The sequence below is a fragment of the Colossoma macropomum genome, unplaced genomic scaffold (assembly GCF_904425465.1).
Source record: "Colossoma macropomum unplaced genomic scaffold, Colossoma_macropomum, whole genome shotgun sequence".
NCBI lineage: Eukaryota > Metazoa > Chordata > Actinopteri > Characiformes > Serrasalmidae > Colossoma > Colossoma macropomum.
In genome coordinates, this window is record NW_023494802.1 from 7,642,640 (window position 1) to 7,657,852 (window position 15,213).

A 15,213-nucleotide genomic window follows, 5' to 3' on the forward strand; every position below is an offset into this window, starting at 1 on the left:
TAACCCTTGACAGTTTGCCTGTAAGCAGAGTGTGCCCTGTTCTCTGGCATTGGACTCCAGCTCCAGCTGCCTTATTTGGGAGCTTATACAAACCATGTGCCACTGAATGGAGTTTGGTGGGAAGATAGTGAGAGAAGAACACTACAGAGGATGACAGAAAGGATATCAAGAAGAAGAAGATTAGGGAAAAAAGGAGAAGAAAAGAAAGTTGCTCTCGGAATCAAGCCCTTGTGCAAGAGAGCCCTAAGGAATGAAAGATGGATGGGGGGGGGGAGAGGGAGGAGAGGATTATAAAGGGGTGGAAAACATACACAGCCAATGACCGGCCAGAGAAAGTGAGCCTTTAGAGCTGTTAGATGGTCAGTCTTCACACTCCAAGAAAGGTTCCTAAAAAGCCAATGAGTGTACATCAGATCTGTGGTGGACTCACCACTTTGCCTCAGGAGAATGACATAGGAATCCATGAAGGATAACCTTTTTTACAGGACTCTGTGATGCTTCAGTAAGTGACCGTACTCAAGGGACAGTAGTGATCTACCATGATTTTTTCAAGCATTTGTGAATTGGAACACTTTGTGAGGCGACTTTGATTCAGGAAAACATGATTTTTTAAAAAAAAAGAATTTGTGATTTGTGATGCTTTACGAAGTGACCTCATGCTAAGGGGACAGCAGTGATTTGGGACAAGGCCCGACTGAAGAGTGCCGCACGTCTGCTTACTTGGAAGAAGCAGCAGAAAAGGAAAGCTGTGTGGGAAAGCAAGCACGCGTCAGCCCAGACAAAAGCGCCCTCCGTTCTTCCACAATCAATTATTTATGTGTAGGAGTGTTCCAGTGGGCCAGGCGAAAAGGAGTTGGGCTGCGGCTCAAAGCTCGGCCACAGTGCGCCACAGGAAAGAGAGGGATAATTGGAAGACAGGGCGAAGATAGAGAAGATCAGAGTGCTGCACAATGAAAGCTCTTCAGAAGAACCAAGGGCGCACCGATCAGATTTTGGGTGCTATGGCAGATATGCTGAGCTCACTGGCCATGCCCAATCAACAGTGGGTGAGTGACTTTGTATGTTGGCTTTTTCCACAGATTTATCCGTTCTCAGCTTTTTTAAAAAATCGGTTTGGGTTGTTTCACTTTGTTGTTTGCGCACTCACAGACTTCATGAAGCTCTGAACATTTCTAAAAATGCATCTGAATGGGCAGGTGGTGATGTTTGCACAATGCCATGTGACTTCCTGATGATGACTAAAACTTGGTTGAGATTCACATTTTCCAGTCATTTCCTGATGATAAATGTGAATTAAGTCATTTTATTGTCAACTGTTTATGTATTTTTAGCCCCAGGCCACTTCACCGTATCAGAGAAAGGGAATAAGTGAATTACCATTGTTTTTGTAGGCATAATAAAAAATAAAGTCTTAATCTGGGCCATCTATGATCCATCTGTCCTTGTTTTTGACATTATCATCTAATAATCACTCATGAAAGGCATAATGATTAGACCTTTGCCTTTCCAACAACCCACTTGGCATGACCTCCCTGTCAATTCACGTCAGTAGACTGTCCTGAGCTGAAGCTAATGGACTGAAGTCTCACTATTTACAAACACATTCCAGAGATGAGATGAGATTTCATGTTTGTATGTGTGTTTGCAGTAGTGTGTGGTGGGGTTTGTGGAGATAAGGAGACAGAATTCTAAAACAAACACAAAAATGTTTAACATATTCACTGTTTGTTGACAAGGACAGTAGGAAGTTGAAAAAATGTATTCCATCACAGGAATCATCAGTTGTGCTGATTCAAAGCTTAGAATCTGCACTTTAGATAGAGTTTTTTTGCTTTTTTAAATGTGCAATGAGTGCTAAATTAATTACTAATAATCCTAGGAAATATAGATTATTTTTGGCCTTTACAGAGGTTACAGGGTGTGCATGTCTAAAATGTTTCAGCGTGTAAAACAGGCTTTCTGTTTTCCATGTTTTCTATTGCTCTATAAAACATGAATGAGGCTTCCTTCACTGTGAATCTTCCCAGTGACCATGTGATCTCATTCAGAGCCTAATAAGTGACACTACTGTTATCTGATTTATATTCTTGTTGTTCTTCTTCTTCTTCTTTTTCTTCTTCTTTTTCTTCTTTTTCTGCTGGATTTTTGTCTGCTAACTCGTCCTGCAGTTTTCAAAATATCAACACCGTTCCAATTATACAATGTTTGGTCCAATCGGGAATGATATGCTTGTATACAGCTTTTTAATCCGATGTACGATTTTCATACAATCTTCATTAAATTCCAGATTTTTCCCCATAGGAGTGAATAGGGTAAAGATTTTTACATCCATCTACTGTACTTCTACTAAACTGAAACACTCCGTTGTGCATATACTGTCTTAGGGCAGGCCCCCGAGCCCAAATTCAATGTTGTTCTGACCCAAACTCATCTGCTTATCATTTTTCCTCACGCCTTGTTTCTCCCATAGACTCCCACTCATTTTTGCCCCCCCCCACAAGCCCAATTATTTCTTTGCCGGACAGCCACCAAGCTGTATGTCCGCACTCAGTGCAGGTCCTCAAGCTCTAGTCCACAGTCTTATTGACCTGCACTTCTCTATGTGTAATTTTTTCACCTCTCATTCTTCTCATAGACTCCCATTCATTTTCACCAACACGTAGCTACCACTTGACAACTTTCTACGAGCGAAACACCTTGTAAACCATGGCAACTGCCTAGCAACAATTTAGCAACCGCATGGGATAACATAGCAACCGCCTAGAAACACCTTAGCAACTGCCCGGTATACCATAACAACCAGCTAGCAGCCCCCTAGCAACCACCTGGGTTACCATAGCAACTGGCTAGCAGCTCACTAGGAACCACCTCGTATACCATGGCAACCACCTAGCAAAACCATAGCAACCACTGTGATACAATAGCAACCTCCTAGCACCACCTTAGCAACCACCTGGGATACCATAGCAACTGCCTAGCAACCACCTGGAGTACCATACCAAATGCCTAGCAACCCCTTAGCAACCACCCGGGATGCCATAGCAACCACCCGGGATGCCATAGCAACCACCAAGCAACACCGTAGCCACCACCTTGGATACCATAGCAACCTCATATGCAACACCCTAGCAGCCACATGGGACAATATAGCAACCACCAAGCAACACCTCAGTAACCACCTGGAATTCCACAGCAACTACCTATCAACACCCTAGCAACCATATAAAATACCATAGCAACCGCCTGGCAACACCTTAGCAACCATTTTCAAATCGCTGTGCAATCACTCTGCATTTTCTTTGGAAAATGCACTATTCTCGTTCGTATCTGTAAGCACTTATTATTGATTGGCTTTATCAGAGAAAGAGTAGAGCTCATCTAATGTGTTAGATGCGTAGTACGGATACATAATGCTGCTAGTGACCTATATTCCTTTTCATGTGTTTGCATGTTCAAAAAGGTAGTTAGTGACACAAGCTAAATAAAAATCTACAAATGTTTGGCTTTGTTAGATTACGTTCTTTACATATCAGATGAATGCAATGACAGCACTGAGAACAGATTAAATGGCAGAAATACCCACGTTTATGCATTGACAGAGTTGACTTACAGCACACTTTTCAGAGTGATAGAAAGAAGTGGATAAAGAAAATATATTTGTCAAAGATTTCAGAGACAAGCTAAGCTTACAGAGAGAGAAAATGGTGAAGTTTTGGTTGGGGGGATTAGACTGGGACTGGTTACTGTGACAAATGGTGGGGCTGGTGTCTCCTCAGGGCTGGAGAGGAATTTTGGATGTCTTACAAGCACAGGAAACAGAGTAGCACTGATGAAGACATCTCCCTATAAACAAACACACCACGCAGGCCCAACTCCTCACCACAGCTGTCATGCAAGCGTCCCAGTGCACTCTGACTTTCTGTCTGCCTGGGTTTCTTTCCAAGCAAAGGCAGCTTTCACTGCCTCAGAACCAGTAATAGTCCACCAAAACAAATCATAAAATAGGAATGAATACATAATTCTGCTATTTTAATATTTCTAAATTGCAAAAGGTGACCAATATAGTTAATAAAAGTAAAAAGAATGGAAAGCAGCAAACTAACTGGGAGAGATTAGCATATGTTGTGTGAAGCTTTTCCATCTCTGGATGACACATGGCCTGAGGACCTACTTCAAGGTCTGCAATAAGGTAGATTTAAAACGCCGCTATTATACACTTACAGTTCCACTCTCCTTGCCAGAATAAAGTCTGTTGAGGAAATTATTTGCACAAGGAATTTAAGCTGTTGATTTTCAACATTTTAGTTAGAATATGTTATAATTTAAAGATGATCATAGCATTTATACTCGCATTGTCATAAACTGGATCAGTAATAAATACATGTGAATGCCAAAAAGTAAGATCCAAACTCATAGTCTTTAGTATCTCTTTAATAATAGCAAGATAGATACTCTTTGAGTATCTAAGTAACAAAAACATGTAATGTTTATTATAATGATGATATCCACATTTGAAGTGCGTTCGCTGGAAAGTGGTGTACTTGTGATACCTACAGTATTTGGGCCAGGACTGATTCTGAGCATTAGGGGGCCTAAGTGAAGTCCTGTTTGAGGCCCCCATCACCCACCTCCCGCATTTTACTTTCAATGCAAAAATGAGAAAGTTTAATAAAAAGAAAAACAACAAAAAATGCCTACATAGTGAGGAAATTGACTGCTAAAAGAGTACACTCTTAAAAAGGGAGTTCTTTAAGGTTTCTTTAAGAAACAGTAATGTTGTATATAGAACCATGGCAATTCAAAAAACCATTAGAGTGTTTAAACAGATCTTTGCATGGTACCTGGCTTAGTACCTGGTTCTTTAAAATGTTTTGTACTACCTTCACAAAAAAAGTTATTACATGAAATGGTTAAGAATACTCTGTCTGATGCCTGAGGTGTTGTTTTTCAATACTTTGGAGATAAACTTTTGGTCTAAAATATATATACCATTCATGGCAAATAGAGGTACAAGCAGGATGTTCTATGGGTTTTTTTCCAATTTACCACTAGTTTAACATGATCTGCATCACATATGAAAACTATGAAGAACTGTATGTTCACTGCATTTAATAGATATTTTGTTGAACGTAGTCGTCATCTAGTAATCACCTTTAGCAGACTATCCAAATAAAGTGTTGCAGGCCCCCTTGTGGTTCGGGGAGCCCTGAACGACTGCTTATACCAATTACAGCAAGTAACAATCATGATTAGGGCTGCATTGTATCATTTGCTGATTGTTCTTGTGATATTGGCCTTTCAATACTGATATTGCAGAAGCCCTCAAGCCAAATATACATTGTTTTTTGCATTGTGAGCTGTGAACATTCTGACCAACCTCGGTGTTTTGGTCAAAAGAAATTTTAATTTTGTTCTTAGAAGTTCTGCAATGTGTTTAAACATACTGCAGAACATATTGCAATCACAATCTACAGTCGTATGCAAAAGTTGGAACACTTATGGTCAAATTACATGTTGATATTTGATTTTCTGGGTAAAATAAGTACACACCCTCCACAAAGAACAAACATTTTTCTGCAAATGAGCATCATTTTTACTTGCTGAAGAAAAAAACACTTTTGCACAGGTAACATTGTGTTTTATTATTTTTTTTGCCCAATGTGTAAAATTCAGCAAACATTATACTTTTTAATATCATGCAGCTTTAGCGAGTATTAACTGAACACAACTGTTATATTGAGTTAAGAATATTGAACTATATTACTATTGAATTTTGAAATGCATGTTTTCTATTGCTAGAGTGATAATTAACTTTTTTTGGAGAAAAAAATGATATCTGAGTAAATCTTTGACTGCTTTTTTTGTTTTATTTCCTGTCACAGTAGTATTAATTGATAAAATTTATATTGCAATGGCACTTTTTCCCAGAATCTTCAGCCCTGGCAGACCTTTTTATGCATTTATACGCTTGTGTTACAGAACACAGAGGGCAGTGAGGAGCCGGTGGTGGATGGGGAACAGAAAGCAGCAGGCCAGCCTCGGTGGGATCCAGAAGCCCTGGAATGGGAGCAGGCGTCTCAGGACAGCCCTGAGAGAGGGCAAAGAGACAAAGAAGGTAAGACTTGGAAGCCTTATTTGGTCGTGTTCGGCTTGACTTGGACAGTAGGTTTATTTAATACATCAAATTTTGACTGTGATCAAGTTTCCAGATTCAGCTGAGAACAGAGTGATGCAATGCTGTAGGCAACAGAAATAGCAAGGTTAATACGTACATAAGTCATGCATGAAGACCTTTAACTGACCTCTCACAAAACAGCTAACTTAATGGTTGTATAGAGAGAGTTAGCATCGTGCTAGCATCTCCTAGCACACTGTATCTGACAACAATGTATGCAAAAAGCTCTTTGGTTCCAAACAGTGGACAAGCTTATGGAGAATTAATTTATAGGGCTGCTGAAACATATGAAGAGGGGTACTACTACTTATGGCTATTATAATGACAGTTTTAAAACACTGCCAGAAGGAAGGGGTGGTGCTTTTTTTTAACACAGCCATAGTCGAGCTACAGATCAATATCAAGAAAATTGAATAGGAAGTTTCAGTATTCAGATGCACATTGAAAGGAAGGTAATTAAAATTAGTGGAAAAATAATGTATTCAAAAGCATATGAACCTTTAAGAGTTACATTTGTTGGTTGTAGGTTTGCTGTTAGGCTATTAACTATTAAAGGAGAATTCCACTGACTGTTGAGTTTCTGCATAGTTCAGTGGTTGAAGGGTTGAGAAACTTATCAGTTCCTTTACAAATGTCTACACAATATTGACAGTTTATTTATTATCCATAGTAACCAGTGAACCTACATGGATAAAAAATGAAATGTTAGATTTCCTTAAAAATGTTATGTCAAGTGGTTTCACATATGTTAAGTAGCTTCTAAGACACTCAATTGAGAAATATGTACTTCAATGCACACAGTGAAAAGTAGGCCACAGCTAAAACAACACGAAGAAGACGAGTAAAACAAGTAACACAGTATGCAAATAGATGTTCTCAGGTGGCATTGGCAAAGATCTTGAGTTTTACTCGACAAGATTACATTGACCGAACACTGATGAAGCAAATCTGACAACTCACTGAATTTTATTGAAACAGCACAACTAACTCATTTTCAATGACTTACATGTATTTGTTAAGTGATATCAATGAGAGTAAATTCATAAAAACCAGCAACAGAATAAATTCACTTTTTTGAGTGTACACATCTTCTAAAATTTTAATGCTGATGATATCGCTGAACTTTTTTGTTGTCTTTTGGAAAGAATAAGCAAGTGTTGAATGTTTAAATGACTAACCAGGAACTATTCACTGTGACAGTCATGCAAGAGCATAGTGATTATATTTTAGCGACTGACTGAAGATTGGTGTTTTAGGGTGTCAGCTAATGCTTTGATTTTGATGAAGAGTAGGCGAAAACAAGACTGATCTTATCAGTCATCTGCTGTGCGTTCTCAGTGAAAGTGTGACTCTCTACAAAGTACTGTGGATTTTGTGGAAAATGTAAATGATTTTGGATGTGGCAGCCTAATTACATTAACATTATAGAAAATAAACAGGTCTATAAACAGGACGTGCTAGTGAGTGTGCCGCAAGAGGCTCAGCACCCCCCAGCACCATGTCTGAGCTTATGGACAACCACACTCTTTGGCTGTTTCCACACCTAGTTTGTTTGCTAAAGTCCACACAAGAGTGCAGACTTTTGTGGCATTGCATCTTTTTTATTTGGTCCAGTTGGTTTCACATTGCAGCAGCTAAAGTGCACCAGATTACACGTGGCCTCACCCTTTCACTCTCTCTGGGTGAGTAGAATGGTCGTCTCTCTCACTCGTCACTCATTGTGATGCTAGCCAACACTGGCATCTGTTAGCTGACAAAACAGAATTGGCAGAATGACAGAATTGTCATTCTTAAGAGTGTATCTTGATACAGGCACTTTTCTTAGTGACCACTAGGAGCATGAGTACATTAATTTGACTGACAGTCCAAATAAACACATGGGCTTGCAATGTTTGTACACTGCCAAATATTTACAAATGTATCAAGCCACTATTAACATGTTTTGTGTGCCCAAATGGAATTATAATAGTTTCAGTGTGGGCCAAAAGGAATTATCAAATTCATATCAGATGTGTAGCCATGCATGTGGCAGATCAGATTTTAATACGGCTAATACCTGATGCCCGACTTTAGCTGCAGATTTTCAGAGGTCCAGCAGGCAAATCCCACAATCAAGGCCTAATCCGTATGTTTTGCTTTACTTGCCAAGCTGGTGGAGTGGGGTGAGAATCCGCTGTGCGGCGATAAATGAAGGTAGTATGGCTGCTATCAGATTGGATTTGTTACAGTGGCAAGCTGGAGGTTAATGAACCACACCCTGTAAACTGCACTGCATGGGCTGATAATCAGAGTGGCCTAATCAAACCGGGGAAGGGATGTGGGCCCCTGCTAATGTTCCATGCAGAAATCTTGATGAGTTGCCTGCCCAGAGCAACATCCAGATGCATGGGAGAACCATGGAGGCACAGCTTGCTCCAGAGTCAGAAAAAAAACAAACCTCAAAAAGCCTATCGATTGCAGCCGTAGTTATTTTGCCTAGGAAAGCTTTGCGTGCATTCACATTTTCCTTGAGTGCATTGGAACAAAAGGAGCTTTGTAACTTCACTGGGGGAACTGGGGTTTGGGGTTTGCACCATATGGCTGGATGGCAGGCTGTTATGCAGAACGATGCATTTAAGAGAGCGAGGAGGCTGTTGAAGATGTTTGTTTCGAGCGAGACCACTTAGATAGATTACACTGCCAAAGCTCTGTCTTCCAAATATTGGCTTATGTAATGGCACGAGGCAGCGTGAGTGCTATGAGCTTTGTTAGCGCTGTCTTCTGCTGACGTTTGCTGACCTGCTTCCTCCACGTGTTCATTATATTGGCTTATACAGGGTCAAATTTCTCAAAGCTCTGCTGAAGTTGGAGATTTTAATAGCTGATAACTCTATAATGGTTACCAAACTGTGTCTACTTTAGCTAGGAAAGATCTTGCTAGGCATAAAGAAGTCCGCCTCACTTATGTTAATGCAATTTGAGTGACCCATCAATAAGGTTTGAAAGGGTCGGAGTGGAGTTTCCATGCTTTACTGGGGGGAGGAGGCCCCAGCTCCAGTTACTGAAGAGGAAACGAAAGAGAGAGAGAGAGGGATGGATAGAGGCATAGGAGATCACCCATCTGTTACAGATTAGGAACAAGATGCCTTCTAGTGGCTTCAGTGGAATCACAGGACTGTGCCAGCATTTCCCTAAATCACAAGCAGACACTGCAATTTGCAGTGAGGCTCTATCCCTTGTCCTCTCACTTATTTTTGCCTCTTTGCCCCTACACCGTGCCTAAAAGCAGTGGGGAACTCTGGAGGCCTTCGAAGCCTTCAGAGAAAGCCTAATGATTTCTGGGAACTAAATTGCACATAACTATATTTTTATTTAAAAGACTCATCATGCTTCTTGTATTTAAACTCTACAAGAATTATGGTAATGCCTTATTGAATTGTTAAGTTTTGACAGGAAACAAAAGGGTTGTGATCCTGAAACGTCCAACTGAAAATTGTCCAATCAGAATTTCTTTCTCAGTGGTATCTAGGTAGATACAGCCAAACTTTCCTATTGGTTAGGACTTTAGATGCTGAACTGACAGTCTCATAACATTAGAGTAGCTTCCAGCTTAATTAGACAATGACAGAGAAATTAGCCATTTTCAATCTTGTTTCGATTTCCAAAGGGTCGGACTAATACCATGAGAAAAACGTCGCTTGAATTCTAGATACATCACTGACTGTGAATGCAAGCCTCAGTCTAACTGGGTTTCAGCAGAAACCTTATAAAGGAGGGAACTTTTTGGAAATTGGATGGGAGAGCTTGCTACGCTCAATGTGGCGTGTGTTCATAGGGAAGGTCCGCCCTTCAATAAAAAGAGCCAACCAGCTTGCTGGTAAAGCCACAAATAGGAAAAGCTCCACTTCGTTGTGGAAATATGCTCAAGTACAGTATCCAGAACAACCTGCACTTTTGTGATTTCATTTATGTTTCTGAAATGTTATTGTGGCTTTAGTTAAGGGTTTATAGGTCTCTCTTCATTTAAAGAGCCAGGAGGGATTGTAGGACTGGGAATAACAGCCTAGGGGCATTTCCAAGGTAGCCATTGAGTGGACAGACTTCCCTACAAGGACTTGAGTTCCAGTCAGATGTTAGAAATGGAAAACAGCAGCAGCAGCTCTATGCCAGGGCTCTTTATTGAAGGAATCGCTGTAAAACTGTTTACAGAGTTTTGACATTTTTGGCCTGTACTGAAGGCCTAGCTCTGTTAGTCATGGTTCAACACTGCCTAAAAGGATTCTTTTGGTTCTTCTGTGTTTTTCGACCTAATCTTTATTTGCTCTATCTGTAGTAGTATAGTCACTTCTCACAAACCATTTTTTAGTAAAAAACATACAGTGCAGATACGTTGACTCAGAACCCGTTCACCCGTTCAGTGCCCATTCACTTCAGTTATAAGTGTCTCCTGTCCTTTTGCAAAGTATCAGGTAAAAAACATCTAAATTATCTCTCTTTAAAATAATGATTCTTAGTTCTTGGCTTAAACACATAGTTCTAGGAAAAACATTTAACTGATATAGAGCCTTAACATTATGTGGAGGATTTCTAAACTTTAAAAAGTTTCTTAACACCTGCATGTCCCTTTTACAAAAATGGTTCTTAAAAGACTGTCTGTTGAATGGTTGTTTGGGAACTAAAGGTGTCTTCTACAGTACTGCTCCAAAGAATTTTTGGCACCTTTATTTTTAGGAATGATTGTCTGTGGTAAACAGCTGTATATTACAGATACAGCTGATAAAGATGAAAACATTGGAATGCTCCCTTAATGCACCATCATTTGATAGGTTCCTTTTTAACCAAAGGTGGTTCTTCTATGGCATTGCCTTAAGGAACATTATGACAACTTTATTTGAAAGTGTGCAAGGTCGTCTGTTCTGCTTCCCTCATCATCATCCCCTTGCAGTTCTTTTGATACGTGATCATATTTCTTCCTGAAATCCTTGTGTTGTGCTCAGCAAGTTTTATGGCCCACCCACGATCAGCTTTAGCTAAGGGCCTCAAGTCCGGATCGAGTCATTTAGCAGCTCTCTTGCTCTTTCATAACCAGCCTGCGCTGAAGTGACTGCATGGATGATAGCCGATCTTTTCTATGTTGTCTTTGTCGGTGTGGAGAGCTTAGAAACACAACAACAGGAAGCAGCAAGTGCTCAATTACAAAGGTGGACTGTTCCACCTATAGTTTCCTAAGAATCATAAGCCTGGCAGCAGGGGCATGAATAAGACTGGAACGGAAAGGGGTGCAGAACTTTGTGCTAACAAAACTGAAGTGACCGTACTTTAACCCCTTGAACTCCAAAATTATTACACACGTATTAACTCCTTAAAACTCCAGGCTTATTGCATGTTAAAGCTTATTATTCAGGAAAACAGATTCATAGCTCTCTCTCTGTCTCTCTCTAGTATAGTCTCAAGTAGGGGTGTAACGATTCACAAAGTTCAATATTCGTTTCAATACAATACAGTAGTTCATCCTTTTGGTACATTTTATGTATAGCAAAAATAAGGAGTGGTTAAACATGTACTATACGTGCATATGTTAATGTTTGCTTTTTCAGTTTATTAGAGCATTCAACATTATAAGTACACAACATTTGAAGCAAAAGCTGTGCTTTATAGTGTCCCAATCTACACTCTAACCACAAGCTAACATTCTAGTCACATTACAACAATACAATGACAGGGGGGAATACTCAGAGAAAGTCTAATCATAATAAAAAAGTATGTCTGTCATTTTTAATTTTCATTTAATTAAATTGTTATGTTTGTGTTGGCAGTATTGTACTAAAGCTCTTATTTCATTGTTAAGTTTTGGTTGGAATCAAAAGGATTACATATTTTGTAGCACCTAATAGAAAATTATCCAGTCAGAATTTTTTCTCTGTGGTATTTAGGAAGATACAGCCAAGCTCTCCCACTGGTTATAATTTCAGGAGCTGAAACCACTAACCACTAACATAATAAGGAACCAACAAATTAATCAGCTACTCATTTTGTCAGATAAAAAGTCACTTTAGGAAGTCCCAGATACATTAACTGACTGTGAATACTAGCTGTAGTCTAACAAATGCATTTGAGTCAGATGTTACTGAGTCACTGCAAAACTGCTACATACAAGGTATGTTCATGTTTAATCTTAGCACTAATGGACTACTACAATCCCATAGGGGTGCTAGCAGAAATTAGCATTGGGATTTTTTTCTTGGTTGTTGAGTTTTGACAGTTATGGCCATAAAAAAGGCCTAGCTCTAATAGTCAGGGTTATTCCACATTTTTGACTGTTTTGACATTTGTAGCTCAAAATTGCAAATACTTACGACAGTATGATAAGATACGTTACATTGCAATCCAATTTGATATGTTGTAGTGTTACATCCCTAGTTTCTACAACAGAGCCTAGCTAACTTTCACAATTACTCTATACCAATGCTATAGCATATTGAGCTGTGATAGCAGGCACGCTGTCTTCTCGGTCACACACTGACAGTGGATGCTGCCATTCTTCAGTAGCATGAGTGGATTTGGGTCCAATTTGGGTTAAATTGAAAAGATCTCCTCTTCTACTTGTACTGTACTTCAAATACAAACATGTGGTCAATTTATAGTTTAGAATTCACACTTTCTACAGAATTGGTTTGTTTTAATAAACTAAAAGTATCAAATTTAACAGTACCACTCAGTCCTGTTCAGGTTGTGTCTCAAAGCTGTGAGTATAGGTCAGACTTCAGTCATACATATAGTCATACAGGCCATTAAGGTTTAAGAGCCAACTCATTTGTTTCCCTGTGCTTTTATGCACTTTATTGTTCTACTAATAACCCATTTCAATGGTTTCAACCTTTATTTCCCCTAAATCTATAAAACGTCTTCATAGAATTGCATTCTTTCATGTGTGAAAGCTGTTTAGCACTTTACTAGATTTTAATAAAAGAGAGCTGATGGGTATAAAGTGTGGCAATTTTGGTGCAGGTCCTGGAATTACAGCTGCTTTTAGACATTGTCATCTGTAGTTTATACGGATGAAGAGGGCTGTGGGACTCCACAGGGTTCTGTAGCTTTCTGCCCTTGAGCAGATACATGGTGAATCTTTGCATGTCCCACTTTTTCCATTAGAGTTTCTTGTATGTAATCTGTTGCTGCCTTCTAATAATTCTTTGCATGACTAACAACCTTGGCAGTGTGGTTACGTATTATGCTGAGAATCAATGTTCTTTTCCATTTCTTTTCCATCCTTTTCATGTAAACAAGATTAAAAACGTATTGTCATTGCTTTCAGCAGAACCTTGCGGTTTGGAAACAAGCTTCAGGAGAGGAAAAAAGTCTTCCTGTGCTTTATATTTTAACCTAATCTCTAAAAAAAAAACACAAACATTTCAGTGTTTGAATTGACTTACAAGAATTATACTACTAACAAGACGGTTAGCAAGAATGTAAGAAATAGAAGCAGTAAGTAGTTTGTAGTCTTTTGCTTTGGAATTGCATGCAGTGATAGCATTATTGATTGAAACAGACGTCATATGCTGGCCATTATTGGTCCTACAAGGGAAATTTGTCATTTTGTTGCCTAACTATGACTAGTCTGGGAGCAGCAGAGCAGTACCACTTGGGGCAGTGGGGGGTTAAGAGCCTTGCCCAAGGACACAACCAGGTATACCTAGTCAGTCATGGGTGTCCTCTAAAACTAGCAACCTTCCAGTTTCTGGATCACTTCTCCTACCATTAAGCTACTGGCTACCCAATATGCTGTAACTGAAGGGCTTCAGCTGATGGACTGAAGTCATTTTGAAATCAAAATCTTGTTAGTTCTTTTCCCTGGTCATATTAAGCATGACTCACTTAAAAGACAAAATTCTTGTTTTCCTGTAATCCTCCATCAAAATGTAATGACTTTTGCTATCCTCTAAATCATCAGCTGAGTTTTCTGTCATCATGCATCAGCAGGCAGGGAAATATAATATCAACCAATATTATTCATTTTAATTTTGCCTCCCACCAACCCTTAACACCCCAACCTATCACTGAGCAAAAACATTCAGCTAGCTCAAAGACCCCCCGGATTCCATGGAACTTGGAAATATGTCACAATATGAGAGGACAATGTTTTACGACTTACATTCACGTTGACTTTAAGATACGGAAGCAACCATGTCAATACCTTTGAACGACTTTGAGTCATTCCCCTCATATGCTATAGTACACTTTATTCTTTTTATAAGGTTCTTCAGACTAATCCAGAAGTCTGAATTTATTGTTTTGCTATGCATTTAATTTACACAGCATAATTATTTATATCGTTCTGTCAGAGCAAAACCTTGTATCTCCAAAGAAGTCATTTTACAGGAGAAGGAAAAAAACATTTCAATATAAATTTATGTAAAAAGATGAAATTCTAAGTAAATTTGGACATGGAGATACAAGACTTTGTACTGACAGCAAAGATATGTAATTATGTAATGATTTACACAGTTAGTTGCATGATGAATTACGTTTATATTCATGGTGAATATTTGTGTTCTGTATTCACAGATTCGAGTCTGCACTTCTGACTTTCTTCTGTTTGTTGCAGTGTTTAAAAAATGACATAAATGTGTCCTTTCTGTAAAATGCAACTGTAAGTAAAACAAAACTTTTAATCAAATTCGAATCAATATAAAAAAATATCCTCTTTTGCTCTACTTCAAAAACAAACATGGTCAATTAAAAGTTTAGAATTCACACTTTCTACAGAATTGGTTTGTTTCAATGAGTCACAAGTGATAAATAATGTAAGAAGATGCACTTCAAGGTGTAAACACTGCGGGGGAACGACAAGGCTTAAAGGTTTGGTATTTATGACACATTCACTCATATAGAAGTTGACCCATTTTATGGTCCTGTTCTCCACATCTTCTCTTTAAAAACCAGCTGCGGGAATTTGCAGTCCGGCCTCCCGGGGGAGCGGTGGGTTTAGCCAGGCTTGACCTTAAAAGGGCCTCGCTACCACAGCCCTGAAGCTGGCCTGCTCTGCTGGGCCTGAATAT

The 15,213-nt window shown here is 39.2% G+C and overlaps 1 protein-coding gene across 2 annotated transcripts in view; it reads left to right on the plus strand.

The window, feature by feature from the left end:
- The first annotated feature begins 281 nt into the window (after nt 1-281).
- The window catches only part of arhgef25a (Rho guanine nucleotide exchange factor (GEF) 25a), a 117,554-nt gene continuing 102,622 nt past the window's right edge, over nt 282-15,213 (plus strand). For both annotated transcript variants that reach the window (XM_036590908.1, XM_036590909.1), the window contains exons 1-2: nt 282-1,046; nt 5,980-6,115. In XM_036590908.1, the coding sequence (XP_036446801.1) occupies nt 951-1,046; nt 5,980-6,115 (232 nt within the window). In that variant the 5' untranslated portion in view covers nt 282-950. The remainder of the gene's footprint in view (nt 1,047-5,979; nt 6,116-15,213) is intronic.